The sequence below is a fragment of the Oryzias latipes genome, chromosome 10, assembly GCF_053564925.1.
Source record: "Oryzias latipes strain Hd-rR chromosome 10, Olatipes_Hd-rR_3.1".
NCBI lineage: Eukaryota > Metazoa > Chordata > Actinopteri > Beloniformes > Adrianichthyidae > Oryzias > Oryzias latipes.
Window position 1 is genome coordinate 9,437,071 of NC_136246.1, and position 19,572 is coordinate 9,456,642.

The following is a 19,572-nucleotide window of genomic DNA, read 5'->3' on the forward strand; positions in this document are numbered from 1 at the left end:
GCAAAGAGATTCTTTAAAAACAATCAATAAAACTTTTTTCTTTTTACTTTAACCCTTCCACTAAGTATAAATGTATAACATTTATACACACATCTATATGCAGACGGCAAAATGGTTCTAAATATTTTCCAAGAAAAGGTTTCCCCCCCCCCCCTATTTTGCAACAATTCAATCAAGTAAAACTAAAACCAGGCTACCTTTACTATTTGAATTAATTGTCAGTACTATCATTTTTGAATTTTACTGTTTTTTTTAACAATTGAACACAGCTAAAGCCGTTGTAAATAACATGTGGACAGACAAAAAGGTTCGTACGTTAGAGTATTCCATTAACTGCTGCTGCTGCATTGCAAATTTGTATCATGAGTAATAGACGAACATGATATATAATTATGATACTAATAATTAAAAAATGTTCCCACTGGTGCGCCTGTCCCAATGTGTCCATCCACACACTTCCGCTATAATCTGACCAATAGGAGCCCTTGATGCTCCCCCTGTTCTCGACCAATCGCTGTAAAAGGACCAATAGGAGTCCTCGACGCTCCGCCTATCGACCAATGATTTTGTCCCAACCAGGATTTTGAAACGTTGGCGGCCTAGGAAGTTAACAACGAGAGGAATAGTCTCCACCTTTCGTTGTCAATAGGAATATATTTCTTCGAAATGCAGGTAATGTATTGATGTTTTTTATTAAAGTGATATTTACACCTGTCACAGCAGAGTTAGCTGGTGAACGTCTGTTTACGCCGCACTGTTCTTCAAATGAAAAAGTCGACGAAGACCTTAGCTAACGTTAAGCTAGCGTTAGCTTTAGATGTAAGAAGAAAAAATAAGGCTGGGGTTAGTGGCAGAACATAGCCAAATAAAACATTTCCTTTAGAACTGTAAAATGTGCTTTTTGCTTATGTAAAGCATATTACGTCAAGTTTGCTAAAATGTGAAACTTATTTTCTGATCAATAGACCTCGTAACGTTTTCCAGTTACTATTGTCAGGTGCACTGACACTCACTGAGCAGCAGTGGGTATTATTATTGAATATCTGTGCTGTAATGCTAATGTATTTACCCTCAAATCACTTATTTGCAGAACAAGGAGAATCATGAACCCAAGGGCCCTCATAGACCGGTAAGTGATTAATAAAATAATAATAAAAAAGTAATCTATTGATGTTACTGCAGTGCATCTCGCTGGTTATTTTCTGAAGTTGTCACACTGAATTACTGGATAACTTTGTAAAAAAGAAAAAGTGCTCCTTGTAGTTACATCACCATAGTTGTACCTGAGTGGATTCCATTTAACCAGTACTTCTACTCTGCTACTATTGGCTGTATTTATTTAGTTGTTTCTTAATGCTGTTTATTTTAATATAGGGTTGCAGGCTAATAGAGAGATGATTGGCTTTGTCTAAACAAACACAAGGAACACATCAGATACTGTAACATACTGTTGACCAAAGCAGGAGTGATGTATGAAAAAAAAACACTCATTTTTTAAATGTGAGTGAAGGTTCTCATTTCTTACTGTGACGTCCGGGAGTTGTCATTTTGTTTCTTCAAGATGCCAGGACCCAACCTTAAAACTCATTTTAAACATTTAAAAATTCAATTACCTAAAATAAGGAAGGAGCTGGTTAAGCAGAAAACAAGCTTTTTCAAACAGCAGTTTTTCATTTGCTGCTGAATCAGATAAAATAAATTCTTAGAAGTGCAGCTTTAATAATAAATTATTTTATATATGTCCTTCATTATGAGAAAATTGCTACAAGAACATGTTAAAAGCATTAAAAACATGATTTTCATTGCAGCGGGTACTTCCAACATCTCGTTGCAAGATCAGGCACATGAACCGATCTATCCTCTTATCAGCTATTAGATAAAACGGCTTATAGACGGTGGTCACTTTATTCTGTTATTGAAGTACTATAGTACCGGTACTGTTTATTATCTGTTAATACCTGTAGTTGTTTTTTAATTATCTTGTTTTCTGAGCCACAGTAACAAGTCAATTTCCTGTCATGGGATCAATATCTCCAAAGCTGCTCTTACTTTCATACAATGTTTGTATACTCTACCCACCTATTTTATTTTTTAATCATGCGTAATTGGATTGACTATACAACAAAGTAGCCTAAAATGGATTATAACATTTTGAAGAAGTTGAATTTTGTGTTTGTTGTTGTCTTTTTCAGTTTGCAACCCCGAGCATGGTGACTGGACCTCAGCGTGTTTTGGCAAAGCCCCGAGCTGAACTGAATAAAAGCACAGTCACAGGTGATTTATCTGTTCATACAAGCATGATTTTTGTAGAAAAGTATCGTGAATGTTGAGTTTTTGTTTGGAAAGGCACAGGGTTTATGGCATAGAGATGCAGTGGTTTACAATTTCATTGAGCATTGTAACCCAGGCAAAAGAAGCAGACTCTTAAATACAAATAAAATCGGTAAATTTTTGTGGTTTGGGCAGGCAGAAAAATCGGAAAACATTTGTAACACAGTGGATAGTGATGTGGCTGAACTCTCGCGAAAGTACCATGAATAAACTGGACAGTTTGAGGCCAGAAATGCTTTACACTTTTTTTTTTTAAGTCTGGAATATACCATCCTCATTTTACTTTATGTTAACATAAACGAGCCTCTCGTTGTACTTCAAATTAATTCTAACTAAATAAATAAATCCACTTTGAACATGTTTTCAAACTTGCCGAACTTGGCAGACAGACAAAAAAAAATCCTCCTAAACTGTGGATTGGTCAGAGACCTTACAAGTTGCCACTTTAATGGTGCTTTATTTTTAATTTTATTTCTAAATCTCTAATTTCTGAATTGAATGGCAACACTAGTTCAGTATTTCAAAAAAAAAAAAAAAAATTCAACTAAAAACCTCTTTTTACTAATCATTATCTCGTCTTTCTCATTGAAATGGGAAATAAGTGTGTTCTACTTGTATCAACTTAAAGTTTTGTCTTCATTAAGGTCCAGGCAGAGAATGTGTTGGCACCTCATCTGTTTCTCCGCCTAAGTAAGAATCTTTAAATGCTAATGGTACAAAATAAGCACTGGAGTCTTGGGTTTCTTTGGTAACAGAAAGATTGTCATTTTTAGGAAGATTTCCATTGACGACTTCGACATTGGCCGGCCTCTTGGAAAGGGCAAGTTTGGCAATGTCTACCTTGCGAGGGTAAAGAAGCTGCAAGCCATTGTGGCGCTGAAGGTGCTGTTCAAGTCTCAGATGGAGAAAGAAGGTGTGGAGCATCAGCTGAGGAGGGAAATCGAGATCCAAGCCCATCTCAAGTATGTTTCCTCTTTTCTTGATTGCGTCAGTCAACATGATTTTAACTTGAAAAGAATTTTTGTTTTGATCTTGCACTACTTTACAATTTCTTTGTCCCACTTGTTTGGTTGAAAGGTTTTGATGATACATCTGTTAAAAATCTGTTTATTCCAAAGTAGGATTACAGATGTTTTTAAGGCAGTAAAACTCTTCATTACACACTTTCTACACCTTTCTCAGACAGACAGGAACATTTTTACACTTTTCTCTCTTGTTTAAGCTCCCAAAGTTCAAACCTTCTTAGGAAAATAAGTCCAGAATTATAGCATGAAGACAAAGATCTGCTTATTCCGTTTTGGAGTGCTGCACGTATCTGTTCAGGAGACGCAGCATGGAGGAGATTGAGTAACGTGGTCTCTGGCCAATCAGGATGCAGAACACAGCAAAATTTCACACAAATTTCAGGAAACAGCAAGACAGCAAAAGTGAAAGAGCACTGTATTTCAATGAAATCTTTCAAGTCGTGTGTTAAATATTGATCTTTTCCAAATGTTAATTTTCTCTGAATGATTTCCCATTTTTTTCATTTGAGGTGTACATTATGTTTTCACAGGCACCCTAACATTCTGCGCTTCTACAATTACTTCCATGACCGCAAGAGGGTGTTCTTGGTGCTGGAGTATGCCCCTCGTGGTGAAATGTACAAAGAACTACAGAAATATCAACGGTTTGATGACCAGCGCACGGCCACTGTAGGTGTTTGATGTTGGAGACTAAATTAAGGCGTAAAATCTAGTTGTTTTCAGGCGCTGTTGTCTAATTGCAATGAATTGAAATTTCCAGTACATGGAGGAAATATCTGATGCATTGTTGTACTGCCATGAGAAGAAAGTGATTCATCGTGACATCAAGCCAGAGAATCTACTCCTTGGCTATCGTGGAGAGCTCAAAATAGCAGATTTTGGTTGGTCTGTCCACGCTCCCTCTTTAAGGTGAGCAACCTCACCGTATCATTTTTATAAGCATCCACTTTTTGTCGTATTTGTTTGATATTATGGTTTTCATGTTTATATATCTTGGTATCATTTCCAGACGGCGAACTATGTGCGGGACACTGGACTACCTTCCTCCAGAGATGATCGAGGGACACACCCACAGTGAGAAGGTGGATCTCTGGTGCATCGGAGTCCTCTGCTTTGAATGCTTGGTCGGAAATCCACCGTTTGAAACTGCCAGTCATACGGACACATACAAAAGGATTATGAAGGTTAGTGATGGTCTCTGGATTATAACGGTTAGATTTGCACACAAAGACTGAAGCTAAAGCTCTGGTGGTAAAAGATTTAAGGACTTTTGACCTTCCTCTGTCATAGCAATAATTTTATTTGATCCATATGGTTTGAAGCCATTTAAATGTACTAATATTTAAAAAGTAAAACTTTTTTTTTATTGCATGTTTTTTCACATGCTAAAATATATGCTGTTCAGATCCCTTAAGCAGTTTGGGACTTTTGAATGAATCCAGAAAAAGGGAGAAAATACATTTATGTATTTTAATTTTAATCCTTGGCGTGATGTGGAAACTTGTCATGTACAGATACCAAACACCATTATGCTGCTTGCAGGTGGATTTAAACTTCCCAAAGGTCGTCTCTGATGGTGCCCGGGACCTGATCTCCAAACTTCTTCGTCACAATCCCAACGATCGTCTGCCCCTTCAGAAGGTTATGGACCACCCGTGGGTGCGCACAAACTCTCACAGGCTCCTCCCACCTACCTGCCCCTCCAAGAAATGTTGAGACTGCCTAGCAACTGACTGACTCCTGTCTTTGTATATTTTATCTGTCCCCCACTAGACTGCGGGTCAGCATAGGTTTCACTGCCACGGCTTCACACTGCCATTATATTGGCATATTTTATGGCTGCTCTTTCATATTGTCAGTTTTTTTGTTTTGTTTTTTAGGTTAAATAAATAAATGAAACATAATGTGTCTTCAAATTGATGGAAAACTAGGGTTTCTACAACACTGTTTATTCCAATTCTTGTGTCCATTTACACACTTTTAAAGTTAATTATTGTCACTTTGTGACTTTTTCTTATGTTGGAAACATTTTTTAAATGTTAATGTTGAATTTCTCAGTTTTCATTGGTGCTCTCACCAAAATACTGCTGTGCTGAAAATTTGTGTATAATCTTATTCTGGAGTTTTTGGTTGGAAAGCATTCTTTTTATCTGTAATCTTCAATAAAAACATTATCCTTTGTTTTGTTTCTACATGAGTTTTCATGGTGTAGGACTGTTAAAGCAAAATAATCAGGTTGTGAATTATAGAGCTGAGTCTATGGAGTGATATTTGTACCACCACGTTGCACACAAAACTTCCAAGTCCATATGAGTCTCTATACAGGCAAATCAAAACTACGAATAAATGCCAACCGGTCTGGCAGCGGATTTATACACAGTATGCCTCACAGAAGACAGACAGTTGGTAGCGTGGCCGAGCGGTCTAAGGCGCTGGATTAAGGCTCCAGTCTCTTCGGGGGCGTGGGTTCGAATCCCACCGCTGCCAGTAATCTTTTGCTGATGTAACATTTGTGTCCTAAAACTAATGCTGCTCAACAGTGATTGACGGAGTTAATTTTAATAAATTACCTCTCGAAAACAAATGACAGTACCGTCGTTTGTTTACATCACAAAAGTGTTAGCCTAATAATAAAAAAAAATGATAAAGACATCATTGATTAACTTTGATTGATACTATTCTCTTAAATGACATCATTACTATACTTTTCTGTTCTCAATAGTTGCCCTCAGTAAAATTTACCTTTGACAAGAATCTCAGCAAAAGCACTAACGGATCCAACGGATTTTTGATTTGGGTTCATTCATCACAAGATGGCGCTCCCATTCCAGTTTTCCTTTAGAATCATAGCCAACCTAAAGCAAAACAAAACAAAGGCTTTCCCGACCTCTTCTTAAAATTATTTATTTATTATAAAATAAAACTGTGTTTTCCTCGTTTTCATGAAGCAACAAAATGGAAAATGATTCTCCCTTTATTTTGAAACTCACAACGTAACTGTTTTACACACGAAGCTTTTCTTTTGACAGTACGCCATATTCTTCCGGGTTCAAATTACGTCACATCCCACAACATAAACGCTAGGTTGCTAGAATGTGATGCAGTCTGGTGTCATGTCAAAACGTCCATTTTCATATCTTCATACCTAAAACTATCATTTTTATACTCTGAAAATGTCAGGCTTACCACCCGGAGACCCGCAGCTGGTCTCAATGATCGTGAACCATTTGAAAACCCAGGGTCTGTTCGACCAGTTTAGGAGGGAATGTCTGGCAGACGTTGATACAAAGGTAACTCACTGACGGCTTTCTTACTAACGTAATATACGTGAAGTTTATTTTAGTGTCTTTGTTTGGTGCCTTTAAAGCTGTAACTTTTTTGTCTTTTCTTTTTTTGCAGCCAGCATATCTGAACCTGAAACAGCGAGTTGACAACTTTGTCTCGAACCACCTCTCCAACCACACATGGAGCCCCCATTTGAACAAAAACCAGCTGAGGAACAACATCAGGCAGCTTGTCCTGCAGTGAGTGAAGGACTGCACGTTTTCATCATAACCCAGCGGATTTTAAAAAGCCACGCATGCTCACAACACTCTGGGATTTATTTGCAGATCTGGCATGCTGGAGCAGGGGGTCGACAGGATTGTGGCCCAGGTAGTGGACCCCAAAATCAACCACATCTTTAGACCCCAGGTGGAGAGGGTGGTCCGCGAGTTTCTGTCTCCGGGCAGCTTCTCCGACGAGCCAACGACCCCTTTGCCCCCAGCAGATCTTAAGGTGGACACTGGCATGCTTGAGCAGGGTATGAATCCATCTCATACGTTCCTCAGCAGAATCATCAGAACTATTTAAGCTCCACTCCCATCACATTTTCATCTGTTGGTAAAGCGTCCCCAGTGGTCTTTTTTAATTAATATTATGTTGTTTTTAGCCAAAATCCCCAAATCTGTGTTGTAGAACACAGGAGTTCATTAGAAGTTGAGTTGTTGGCGAGAAGTGAGCCCATCCCCACTTCCCGTCACCTATCTGTTTACACTCTCTCGCTACCTTACTGTCCCTCAAAACCCCAACCTAACATGCAGGTGCAGGGAAAATGGTGAGCAGTACCAGAGCTATCGAGCCGTACAGTGTTGATCCAGAATCCAGCTCGGTGGAGGAAAACAAAGACGTTCATGGTTGTATACAAGTTGGATGCATCAGAATGGAGCAGAGCAGGGAGCTTGTGGCTTTGTTCTGTGTCATAAATAAGTTCTTTTTCAAACAGCATATTTTCCATCCGCTCCTGATTCATAACAATTTGAATAAATAAATACTTTCCTTATACATGTCCTCCATCATCAGAAAAATGCTACATAAACATGTTAAAAACACAAAAGTCCCATTATAATTGGAATGGATCTTTAAACAAACGCAACCGTCTGTCTTAACTCTATGGGTAAATTCATCTGTCAGGTTTTAACTCTAGAAAATGAAAAGAATCGCAGATGCTCTAAAGGAAAAAGTGAAAGTCAAGGTTAATTAAGCCTCTTTTTTTTTTGTTTACAGCCTCATCTTCAACTCCAGCCACCTCCACCACTAGTGATGCTATGTCGATTCTGGACACCATAAGTTCCCTCAACCAGGAGGCCAGCGTCAGGTCCAGCTCGGCTACGGAAAAAAGTCGGAAAAGCCTGGCTTCTGATGACGGCGCTCTGCTGGTCGAAGAGGACGGCCAAGACGCCTGTGTGGAAGATGGAGACGATGACCAAGACAGAAAACTGCTGGAGGAGCCACAGGAAATGATGGAAGTCCAGACATCAGACGTGAACGTAGAGGAGACGGGGGAGTTCATGGAGCCTGGAAGAGAAGCGTTAACAGAGGAAGTGAAAGTAGAAGAGGAGGGGGGTGGAGTCCTGGAGCAGACAGAGGAGGAGAAAGACAAACCTACCAGTAAAACTATCAACAAACCTTCAGAAGAGAAACCGGATGAGGAGGTGTTAAAATCTAAAAATCAAGCCAAGCAAAAAGCCAAAGAAAGAATAAAAGAAGGTAAGCTGCTGGGATTTGGTTCCTACCTTTGACAATCTCCGGTTTATGGTTGGTTGTTGCTGGCAGAAATGTATAAAATGTATAAAAGCCTCAATGTTGTTTGAGGTTTTTGCTAAAAGCGGTGAACCCAAATAAGTTGAATGTGTTTTTCTAGAATATTCTCTGGAGGACTCTGACCTGGAAGGACTGAGCGACATCACTGTGAGCTCTGTCCACACCAGTGACCTGTCATCCTTTGAGGAGGAAAGTGATGAGGAGGAGCAGCCGTCCGAGTCTTCTGAGGAGGGGGAACTTTCTTCCGATGGTCTGTGACAGCCTCCATCATATCTTGATCCTTTTCGCCATATTATGATAGTCATCACCGCGTAAAGTCTTTAAGAAATGAATGCTAGAAGTTCCCTTTTAGGTTTGGTTCTGATCCTTTTTCTGCATGTCTAGATGATGGCGAGAAAACGGAGAAGAAACACGCGAGTGAAGAGCAAGGAGAGGAGGACAAAGAGCGCAAACCTTGCCGTAAGGCCTACGTCCACAAGCCCTTCCTGTACTCCCGTTACTACAGCGACTCGGACGATGAGGTCACCGTGGAGGAGCGGCGCAGATCAGTGGTGGGTTTTTGTGCAGCTCCAGTGCTGATGTGACCCTAAACAAAACATCGGACATGTTCTTCTGAGCACAAACTGTGTTTACAGGCGAAAGACAAGGAAGAGAGGCTGTTGAAGAGGCAGCAGAACAGAGAGCGGCTGGAGGAGAAGCTGAAACAGAAGGCAGCACAGGCTGAACAACAAGGTTTCTCTCTGCAAAAACCAAATCTTTCTTCCTATGTTTGTCCAACTATTGTCAGAACTTATTACACTTGATATAAAGACACAATGACAGGTTCATAGAGACTGAAAGATTTCTTTCCATTTTACTTTGTCTTAACCCCATGACGCCTGAATTTATTTATAGCTATGAAAAAAAATTCACCTATGTGTTTACTTTTAAGCAGATGCTAAATTAAGGTAATTTCGGAGCCAAAGTGGTTTGATGCATTTTGCGCCAATAGAGTTTAAACATAAGAATATGTTTTTCAAATGTCCCAGTGGCAGTTTTATTTATTCCCTGAATTAATTATATTTAGGACGTTTTATCTCAACTTCTAATTTCTTTTTGGCCGATGTTATTTTACGTGCGACCAGCACAAAAGCTGACGGAAACTCGTGTTTGCCCAACGTACCGGTTATACGTGAGGAAACTTTCTGTAACGTGATACAAATCCTCACGGAGGGTTTTATTTAGTTCAAATGCTCTTTTGAGTGTAAACTAACTGCCTCTCTCATCATGGATGTTGTGTTTATCCAGATCGCAAAAAACAAAAGAGCACAGACTCAGCTGGACTGGAGGGTCCCAAAGCCAAAGAGGCCCGTAAGGAAAGGAAGGTCCTCGAGAAGAAGATGGCTCTCAACCGGAAGAGGAAGCTAGACTCCAGGTGTGCTGACTTCACAATTTTCCATGGGAGCTTCTGGTCTCCCTGATGCCCTCAGATGTTTCTGCAGTGTGTTCTCTAAGCGTGGATGTCACCTTTTCAGGAAAGAGGGAGATGCTTCCAGCAAGAAGAAGGGAGATGCAGGAGACGCATCTAAGAGAGCGGTATGAGATCATCATTTCTGATGTTTGTTCTGTTTTTCAGCGTTTGTCCAATATTTGAAAAAAAAGTCTATCTTTTTTTTCAAATAAGGAAATTAAGCCGTCGATATCGAAGACCCCACAACCTAAATTTGCAAGGAACCTGTCAGAATCAGCGGCGTGTGACGAGAGGCACCGACGAATGAGCGCCACCATTTCTGAAGAGTCCGATGACGCAAAGAAGCCGACGGAGAAAGCCGTCACACACGCTTTTATCCTGGAATTGGAACAAGGATCCCAAGAGGCCCTAAAGCAGCGCTCATTTGGGAAATTCGACCGTCCGTCTCGCAAAGAGCTTCATTTGAAGGAGCGCAAAGACAAGGAGCGCAGCCTGTCGGATGACCGCGTCAAGCTCAAGCAGAAGCAGGAGAGGAAATCTGAACAGCAGGTGGAGGAATCTCAGCACAGGGAAGGCGCCGCTGCTAAAGGGTCGTCTGAAGAGAGAGCCGAAAAGAAACTCAAGACCAAAAGTGAGAAAAAACTGCCAGCAGCAAATCCAAAAGATGGGAAGGTGGCTGAAGGTGGGGTTGAGGACGGAGGCCTTAAAGATGCCAAGAAGTCCAAAGGATTTGTGGAGACTGTGAAAGTAGAGAAAGAGAAAGAAAAAAGAGAAAAAGATAAGAACAAAGAAAAGGAAAAGGCCAAAGGAGAGAAATCTTTGGTTAAAAGTGAGTTTAAGCAGCTACTTTGTCCAGATTCTGCAGGCTCCTCTGAGGATCGCTCGGACTTGGAGACGGGTCCAGACAGCACCAAAAAGAAAGACAAACACTCCAAGGAACTGTTGAAAAAGTCTAAGAGCCACACTGAACCCGGAGAAAGACCAAAACTGAAAACGGAGAGCGAGAAGGAAAAGGCTAAAATGGATCAAGACAGCCAGAGGCCACAAAAGCCGAGCTCCGAAGCTGATCCCAAAAAGGTCAAGTCTGCAGAAAAAGGAAAGATCCCAGAAAAATCCAAGACTAAATCTAAAGAGGAGACAAAGATTCCAGTCACACCTATAACAGACAAGAAAACTCCAAGTCTAGACGTCCGAAACGCTGGAGTTCCATCTGTGAGCAAACTGGAAGCAAAAAAAGACAAGAAAAAAGACGGAAATGCAAAAGATCCGCTGAAAGTATCAGTCGAGGCTCCAAACGAGAAGTCGGCCCTTAAGACTGGAAAGAAAAAGGCTCTGAAGAAGGAAAATATTCCAGAAAAGAAAGATGAAGACAAAGTACAGCTCCCAGAGGGTAAATCAGAGAGGTTGGACAAATCCTCCAAGACTTTACTTTTCACTCTGGCTTCTGCAGCGGAAGACCCTCCAAAGATCCAGCTTCTTCATCAAGACATGAGCGCAGAGTCTGCCACCTCTGCGGGTGTCGCACAGCTTTCTGATGGCGGCTTAGAAGACGACACCCCTGAGCCGTCTGAAGACAACGCAGAGCCGCGGCTCGAGAGGCCACGGCTGCCGGCTGAGGCCGACGCCCTCCTGACGCTTATGGATGTCTGCGCCTCCGCAGAGGCCAGACTCCCATCCCACAACCCGGAGGAGGAAGAGGCACCTGAGGCGGAGCTGCAGGATGCCGACATGAAGATGAAGGAGGCCGCGCTGACACTGCTGTCCATGGATCCTGACAGCACGCTGTCCTCCAGCCTCGTCTGCCAGGGCGCCAAGAAGGAAGAGGAAGAAGAACCGGCGAGCCCGACAGTCCTGCAGTCACCGGAAACTTCTGTCGCTGAAGAGGAGCGGCTTCCCACGTCACAGGGGCAAGCAGCTCCGGATACCGACCTGACCGTCCCCGAAACGTCCACTGCACCTCTGCAAACCGAGGAAAGCACAAACACTGCAGGTGTGTGGGAATGCGTGAATGTTGATGTCACAGCGAACAACTACTAAGTTTGCATGTCTTTGTAGATGAGTGTGAAGACTCTGAGAGACAAGCGGACGCAGCCGGGCACGAAACGTCCGACATGGATGTTGCACAGGTAAGCTTAACTGTCGCCTGCTCGGGAAAACCGGTCACTTTCTGAAACAGAAAGTCCAAAAATGAGAAAATCCTCCCCTCATCGCAGGAGTATCCTTCTATTCCAACGTCTTCAAGAGACAAACAGGCAGACGATGCTGACATTCCTGCAGATTCACAGCCAGGTGAGAAGGAAGCAGGCGACGAGGAGAGTATGTTTATTTGAATTTTTACTTTCTATTCGATTTATAGTATTTGGATCAGCTTCACCCGTCATTGAATTCTCTGTTTTCTTCATTTTTAGTTTCAGATGTTGCTTCAGAGGAAGCAGAGGAGATCAGAGCCAGCCCTGGACAAAAGATGGAGGATGTTGTGCCAAAAGACGTCGGGAATGTTTGTGAGACTGGCAGTGAGTCCGGTGAGTTCAGAAATAAGTCTTTCTAGAATGGATGTTGTGGTTGTCATCAGCTCTGAGTTCATTCTCTGTCGTGTCCCAAAGATGATTTAGGGCCAGACGCTGCCGTCACAGAGGCAAAGCTCACGGTACGTGCTGATTCCTGCAGAGTCAGGTTTACTGGGTTTTAGGTCTGGACCAATAACAGTTCTTTGATTTGTGATAATAGAGAATGGAGGCAGAATGTGATCAGATCCAGACAGAGAGGGAAGCAGGTGATGGGAAGTTCTTTGTCCTTTCTAGAATTAGACAGTCAAAAAATAAATATTTGAACTAAATCGTGTTCAAACTTGTTTATTTCACTACTAGTGAATGCTCAGAGGGAAGAAGAGGAGGATGAACATGGAGCAGAGGAGAGTGACCAGCTGATAGTAAGTCAACTCACCTTAAAGACCCACTCTGGTGAAAATTGTTTAGTTTAGGGTTTTTAACTTGTATTTGCGGCATTTTTGTCAAGATGGAGAACATATATTAGGAAAAGTAAGCTAAAAATGGCCTTTCTGAGCATTTCCTTTCATTTAAATCAGGAGCAGATGATAAAATACCTTTTGAAAAAGCTTGTAGTTGGGATGTAGAAGCTACTACGGCAAGCCACAAGCTTCCTGCTCCATTCCGATGCATCCACTTGCAGAAGAATAGATCCATGTTTGTCTTTGTTTTCCTCGTCTGAGCTGGAATCTGGATCTAAACTGTACGACTGGATAGGCTGTGAGGGGCTGTAAGCTAGCGGGAATGTGTGCATACAGGTAGATGATAGGAAGTGGGGGTAGGCTTACCCAACACCAACAGCCCGCCCCTCCCACAACATTTTCTAATGACCTTTTACCGCTCAGCAGAAACTAGAAAACGATGATTGTGGTTAAAAACAGCGTAATCATAACTGAGAAAGCTTTTAAAATAGATCAAAAGATGATCGGAGTTTAAATGTTTAACATCAAATTTCATGTTTTGTATTTATATTTTTGTTTTCTTTTTAGGTGGAAGCCGATTCTTCTGAAGGGATGGACACTGTTGCGGCACCAGAACCGGAGTTCCCACAAGTCAAAGAAACCAGTGAGTCGGTTATTTTATTTGTTTTTATTCTTCTGTTATCTGTATCTGTCCTTATTTATTGATGCTGTGCTGAACAGTCGTGTTTTATTTAGTAAAACTCAGCTCATTAGAGCCTGAGAATGTCACGTCTATTTACCGAAGCTGAAAGAAGTGAGTCGTCAGCTGTTGTTCAGATAACCCTAAAAATGCACGGGAAAGTCAAGCTGTGTTGAGCTCCACCACCGGATGCTTGGATTCCAGATCTTCCTTCCTTCAGCAGATGCTTGATGCAGACTGAAGCTTTCCTACTGGCTGAGGTCCTTTCCGTGTTGTTTTTCAGATGAAGTCATCTCAGTCCTAAGGGAAAGAGAAAGCAGCTCTGAGCAGGCAGCAGAGGTAACTTTCAAGAATCCAGACTATTTGTCACTGCAGGATCTTTATCCTTAACACTTTTGTTTTTCAGGAAAAGCCAAGTGAACTAAAACCGTCTGGTCAAGAAGAGACACCAAGTGAAGAATCTGGTATATATTTTTTAACAGTCTTTTTAGTTCAAACATCTCTTTTTACAAAAAGCTTTCTTTTTTCTGTAGTAACATAATTTAAAAACATGAAACTATGTTGAATCCTCTTAAAGCTGAAGATATTTCCTTGGCCTTGTGTTTGAACTGATCTTATCCTGACATTTTAGTGGACAGACACGATGAAAAGGAGACAGAAGACCCGAAAGCTGCTGAAGTAAGACATTTCTGAAGGCGAGGAAGTTTAGCATCTTTACTTCAGACATTCAATAAATCTTTTTATCTTTAGGAAACTGAAGAAGAGATGGGGGCGGAGGGACAAACTCCTCCCAGTGAAGGCATCTCTGAAGCCGTACAGGAGGAGGAGAATGACCAATCAGAGGAATTGGAGGAGCCAGAGGACTCTCAGAGCTCCTCAGGTGCTCCTGTCACCTCATCGGCTGCAGAAAACCTGATGAAAGGTGGAAGTAGAACGGAGGACAACCTCAAAGAGACGTCATCTCTGCAAGCAGCAGAAGATGAGGTTTGTTAGGAGACTTTTTGCAGTGAACACGCCGCAGCACAAACTCTGGAAAAACATTTCTGTGTTTGACTCTGATGGGGGACTAATCTCTGCTGCATTTCTTTGTGTAGAAAGCTGAAGACCAAAGTGATCCAGAGAGGAGTGGAGCTGAGGTCGGGTCATCGTCTTCTGGTTCTGAGGACCATGAAGGAGCAGAAGAAGCAAAGTCCACAGAGAAAACCCAAACATGTGAGTTTTTGGTTCTGTTTTTAATCTTTTCTCAAGTCATGCACTTTGCTAGTGTGGGATTTCAGGTTCCACTGCTCCAACTCTGTCTTTAGAGCCTAATCCACTCACACTCCTTCCTTTGTTTATTGGGATAAAGATCCAAATGCTTATGTTTGAAATCAGATCCTTGGTCAAAACATTTTTTGAAAAAAACCCGAGTTGACTTGGATTTAGAAACTCTTTTCTCTCAATTAATCTACTTTAAATTTTGTCTGTGAATAGAACAGAATAAAACTATTTATAAATCTGTATTGATCCCACAAAAGAGCAAATTACCTTGTTACCATAGCTTTATTAAGAGCAGCACATAGATAATAAATTACACTGAAAATGCACCTAAAAACCTAATAACAATAATTATTAGTGTCAGAGCCCAATAGCTGACGGGAAGAAAGGTGCGTGAAAGTGCTTCTTCCTGCAGGGACGTGTTTCAGTCTGAAGGAGCTCCTCGCTGCACCCACGGTGTGATGCAGAGGATGATCATTCTCTGCATGTCAATCTTCTTCATCCTCATCCTCCTAGAACAGAACAATCCTCTTCCTGTTCCTGTCAGCAACCCCCTGCAGCTTCTCTGGCGGCATTTTGTTTCTGCCGAGTGATGACAGCTGATTGTTTAACGATACAGACTGCTTCAGACCCAGAAGTGGTGGAAAACAGTCCAAAAAAGAGCAGCAAGCATGCCAAAGTACTCTTTATGTGGAAAAAAACAAAGTCCATGTCCACAAAACCGGTAAATAATAGGAGAATAACACCAAGAATAGCCAAGTAAGCTAACACAAAGCTATGGTTATGGGCAGGATACTGTGATGGCTGGAAAAAAAAACAGGAAGTGGACGATTTCTTTAAAAAAATGAAGTCCAGGAGTTGGACCATCACACAAGGAGGCGCAGTGAAAGAACCCAATAAAGACTAACTCGCACTATCCATCAGTACTTTAGCACAAATAGAAAAACTATTTTTTAAAGGTTAAATTGTTCAACAACTATAACCAAAGGGTGGGAATGAATCATCATTGGTGTCACGTCTAATCTGAGTTTAACTCTTTCCTTTGAAAAGGTTTTCTGGGAAGTTATCTGGTGGAGAAATTCTCTCTGTTCATTTATTATTTCCCATAAAAAGCTTTCAAATAAAACTTTAGATCCCTCTGCCAAAATCCTCAAAGTTTTGTCCTCATTTTTAGATTGTAAATTGAACCCTTACCACACGGTATACATTTAACAGGCTGACAGCACCCCCAACAGGTGAGGGGAGAAACAGCAGCAGGTGCAACTCCGGTTCACGGGTTAGTTAGTGAAGGTTACGTTGTCAGCGCTGGCATCAGCCTGTTCACCGAAAAGCAAAACAATTTAGCAGGGAATTCAGAAAAATGTACCGTTTGTATGTTCAACAACCTTCAGGTCAGTCAACAAGGAAGAGAAGAATCTCCGAGGAAACCCAGGAATCTGCAGAGGTGAGGGCCTTTGTGGCTCCAGCGTTTCTTTTTCCGTCCACCGCTGGCGATGGGTGGATGTCGCAATCTGAACTGAACTCTTTTACAGAAATCTCAGGCTGAGCAGGAGGTGAAGGAGCTCAGTGTTCAAGGAGAAGGAGACAACAACAGTGGTGAGAAGGAGCTTCAGACACTAGATCCACCAAGTGTCCCTGCTGATAAACATATAGGATAGATAAATACAACAGAAGAGAAAAACTATATCAAAGGTTGTTACGCTTGTGTTCTCAGATCATCCTTCCTCTGTGAGCCGTTCAGATGATGTCAAACAGGAGAAGCCGGATGAGGTAGCGTCCTTACAGCATCTTGAGACGTTCTTCTGTGACCCCATACAGTTTTTCAGCTGATGAAAAGCCATCTCTTCCCTGCAGGGTCAGGAGAAGCACCGAGACGACCAGGAGACACCGGCAAAACGGCGCAGAGGACGGCCGCCCAAATCTGCACCTGTAGAAGATTCTGGTAATAAAAAAAAGACTTATCAAACCAAAAGAAGAAGGAAAAATATCATTTTTTTGTGTCTCATTTTGTAAAAGCTTTGGGGAATCAAAATAAGAGCTTATACAAATGTGAGAATTTTTACATCAGACTTTTTTTTTTAAATCTTCACTAAAGATCAAAAGGAAAAGAAAGCACCTGAGAAAGAAGGCGAACATGTTGATGAAGAAGAGGAGGAGGACAGTGAGAAAGAGGACGAGGAGAAAGGAAGTTCAACCAGGGCTACGACTCGTTTAGCGTCTCGCTTGGAGGCGGAGAGGTAATTCAAGCGGAAGTGGTGACCTCACTGACATTAGCTGTTAACAGCTCTGCTCTTGATTTACGGAGACTGAAACATTAAAGTGTGATCATCTGGTATTATGATATCCAACAGCTGACTGTTGCAGTGTCTATAGTTTCCCCCCTGAAGAACACCCTTTTCTTCTTCTGCTACTCAGAAACAAGCCGAGTAAACCGTCAACGCGGGCGAGTCGGCAGGGCGGCAAAGAGGAGGCGGCGCCGGCGGCCAGCACGCGGTGGGTTCGTTCTCCAGGGTCAGCAGAACGGAGGAAAAGGCAGCATGTCTGAAGCTGCAGGTTGCAGCTCCATGACACAAAAAAGCTTTGTTGCCCAAATCTCCAGAGCAGTTTTCCTAACGACTCTGGGGATTTGGGCTTCTGGTGACCGTATCAGATAAACCATAACTAAGTTGATTTTCAAACCATACATTCTTTAAAGAAGCTCTTTCTCTGTCCTCCTTTCTGAAAACGAAAACGAAAATTAGATTATTGAGGACAGATGAAGAGCAAATCTGTTTGTCGACAGCTTCATTCTGCATCCCAAAGTGTGGGGGGGGGCTTTGCAGGTTTGTGTTTCTTTATCATGGATTAATTTAGGGAGTACATATTTGTGAACAAATTATTTTAAAAAACAGGAAACGAAATGAGTTTAGGTTTGGTTTTGATAGACTCTTATTCATTTGAATGTATGACAAAAAAGAATAAAAGCACGTTTTGGCTGTACGTTCAGCAGAAAACAGGCTTTTTCATGGTCCGTGTGAAAACGCGTTCCAGCTGTCCGTCTTCATTCCCCCTTTTCACGGATTTGTTCCTTACATCTCCGCTCTTGTAAACCATTCTGCAAGAAATGTTTTTACTTAGTGTTAAATTCCAGAAACACGAAGGAAGTCCTGAAATGTAAAGCAGGTGTTTTTTTTTTTTTTTAAATCTCTGACATTTTTTCTTTCCTTTCCGTCTCCATGTGATCTGTGGACAAGCTGCTGTCTGTGTGCACGGCAAGATTTTTCACAAATAACCCAAGAATTAACAAATGGACTGACACTTGCTCCTTGTTTCCCCTCCTGCAGGGGGACGAGGGGCCCGGCAGCAGTGAGGGGGGGCCGTAAGCGGGAGGCCAGCCCTCCTGCTGTGCGAACGCGGGGAGGACAGAAATCAGAGGAGCCCGCTTCCAAGAGAGCCAAGCGCTGAGACCTCTGGGAGCTGTGGAACGTTTAACTGGTGCGATGTTGTTTTTACGCCCCACATTTAAAGATGTACAGTTAAGCTGTTTGTGCTCCGCTGACTGTTGATGTTCTGGATAGCATTAGACGCTCTTCCCTGACGCTTGAGTGCTAACCTGAGGATCTATGTAAGAACCCCCTCAGAAAACACGCCGCCGCTCTGCACCCATATGGTTTGCATCAGACTCCATCCATTCCGTGGTTTGCTGGCCGATGCCAAGCGAACCGGAGCCGCTCAGGCCTATCAAAGGCCTAATGTGCAGCCCGGCCGAGCTCCCAGATGAAGAGCGGGAGCTGGAATCCTGTCGGAAGGAGAAGCCAGACGTGCACAGCTGTCAGAGGTGTCCCTTCTGTCGATGCGTCATGTTCATTCTGTGAATGAAACTGCATGTCCACTGTAATAACAGCAGGATGATTCAGGGACGAGATCCGCCCCACAGAGCGCTCACGTTTTGGGACTTCACTCGGCATTCCGTTCCTCACTCCAGCTCTGAATTTTTCTCTATATGAACACTTTTGCTACATGCTTTTAGTTTCCAAATGGTCATTTCATGTTTTTCCATTAGAATTGTATTAAAATTTTCATTTTTCATCTTTGTATTCTTTACAGTTACTTATTTGTTTAACCTTAGTTTTTTTTTTTAAGTATGTCCAAACAGGAAGATAATTTAGATGATTTATTTAAAAGAAAATACGCCAAAGAAAATGTGATCACTCTTGGGAAATTCATAAATTGAATATTTGCAGCACATTATATATTTTTTTTCTTTCGTCTCATTTTCTGTAATAAGTAATTCAGCGCCTACAGAATGGAAAAGAGGGGGAGATTCTGCCATTAATGCGACACTAAAAAACTGAAATAATCAGCTTCCATTAGCATATTTAGGGAGTTTCATTGCTGCTCATGAATCTTTTGCATCCAGAAGGGAACGCCTGTCGCAGTTTTCCAGCCGTTTCTACAGGTTGTTAAGGTTGAACTCCTCAACGGTGCACCTCGCTCAGGTATTTCCTGGTGTTCAGGCGCTCCAAGCCTTCCAGCATCCGTCCAGCAGCCCTCATTAACAGACTGGATCGGCTCTCTGGCAGACAGAAGGCCTGCTTTTCACTCGCGGCTTCCATTAGATCGCCTCCACCTTGGTATTTTTGAAACGATTGTAGTCCAAAATCATTTCAGAAGCAAGTTTGCTGCCACTAAATAATTCTGAATATTTAAGGCCCATTAGGCAGATTTATGGGCAGCTGGCTTTATGGGACGGGCTCCTGCCAGGACCTCACATCAAGAGAAGGCAGCAGCACAGGATCCA

At 42.1% G+C, this 19,572-nt stretch overlaps 2 protein-coding genes, 1 long non-coding RNA gene and 1 other non-coding gene across 7 annotated transcripts; 3 read left to right on the forward strand and 1 right to left on the reverse strand.

Moving 5' to 3' along the window:
• The first annotated feature begins 568 nt into the window (after positions 1 to 568).
• On the forward strand, positions 569 to 5,537 carry aurkb (aurora kinase B). Its single transcript, NM_001160434.2, has 9 exons — positions 569 to 672; positions 1,091 to 1,129; positions 2,193 to 2,274; positions 2,976 to 3,021; positions 3,105 to 3,293; positions 3,887 to 4,025; positions 4,117 to 4,265; positions 4,366 to 4,540; positions 4,899 to 5,537. The coding sequence occupies exons 1-9, from the start codon at positions 667 to 669 to the stop codon at positions 5,070 to 5,072; spliced, it is 999 nt and encodes a 332-aa protein (NP_001153906.2). The 5' UTR covers positions 569 to 666; the 3' UTR covers positions 5,073 to 5,537.
• Positions 5,538 to 5,761: 224 nt separating this feature from the next.
• trnal-aag (transfer RNA leucine (anticodon AAG)) lies at positions 5,762 to 5,843 on the forward strand. Its single transcript has one exon. It is a non-coding gene; the product is annotated as a tRNA-Leu (tRNA).
• Positions 5,844 to 6,389: 546 nt separating this feature from the next.
• On the forward strand, positions 6,390 to 18,860 carry bod1l1 (biorientation of chromosomes in cell division 1-like 1). 4 transcript variants are annotated; one of them, XM_011479861.4, is made up of 29 exons: positions 6,390 to 6,646; positions 6,756 to 6,880; positions 6,968 to 7,158; positions 7,902 to 8,384; positions 8,539 to 8,688; positions 8,823 to 8,989; positions 9,074 to 9,170; positions 9,726 to 9,852; positions 9,953 to 10,013; positions 10,102 to 11,878; positions 11,944 to 12,014; positions 12,102 to 12,204; positions 12,297 to 12,410; positions 12,492 to 12,535; positions 12,616 to 12,661; positions 12,756 to 12,817; positions 13,424 to 13,499; positions 13,819 to 13,874; positions 13,942 to 13,999; positions 14,167 to 14,213; positions 14,286 to 14,519; positions 14,630 to 14,747; positions 16,184 to 16,236; positions 16,325 to 16,388; positions 16,507 to 16,562; positions 16,647 to 16,734; positions 16,888 to 17,029; positions 17,208 to 17,285; positions 18,116 to 18,860. In XM_011479861.4, the coding sequence occupies exons 1-29, from the start codon at positions 6,530 to 6,532 to the stop codon at positions 18,234 to 18,236; spliced, it is 4,926 nt and encodes a 1,641-aa protein (XP_011478163.1). In that variant the 5' UTR covers positions 6,390 to 6,529; the 3' UTR covers positions 18,237 to 18,860. The 4 variants fall into 4 exon arrangements, with proteins under 4 accessions (XP_011478163.1, XP_078809654.1, XP_011478165.1 ...); XM_078953528.1 differs by having other exon boundaries at positions 13,948 to 13,999; XM_011479863.4 differs by having other exon boundaries at positions 12,102 to 12,177.
• LOC144994712 (uncharacterized) lies at positions 15,060 to 16,731 on the reverse strand. The gene is made up of 2 exons (XR_013658301.1): positions 16,576 to 16,731; positions 15,060 to 16,430 (listed from the first exon to the last, which is right to left on the reverse strand). It is a non-coding gene; the product is annotated as an uncharacterized LOC144994712 (long non-coding RNA).
• Positions 18,861 to 19,572: the final 712 nt, after the last annotated feature.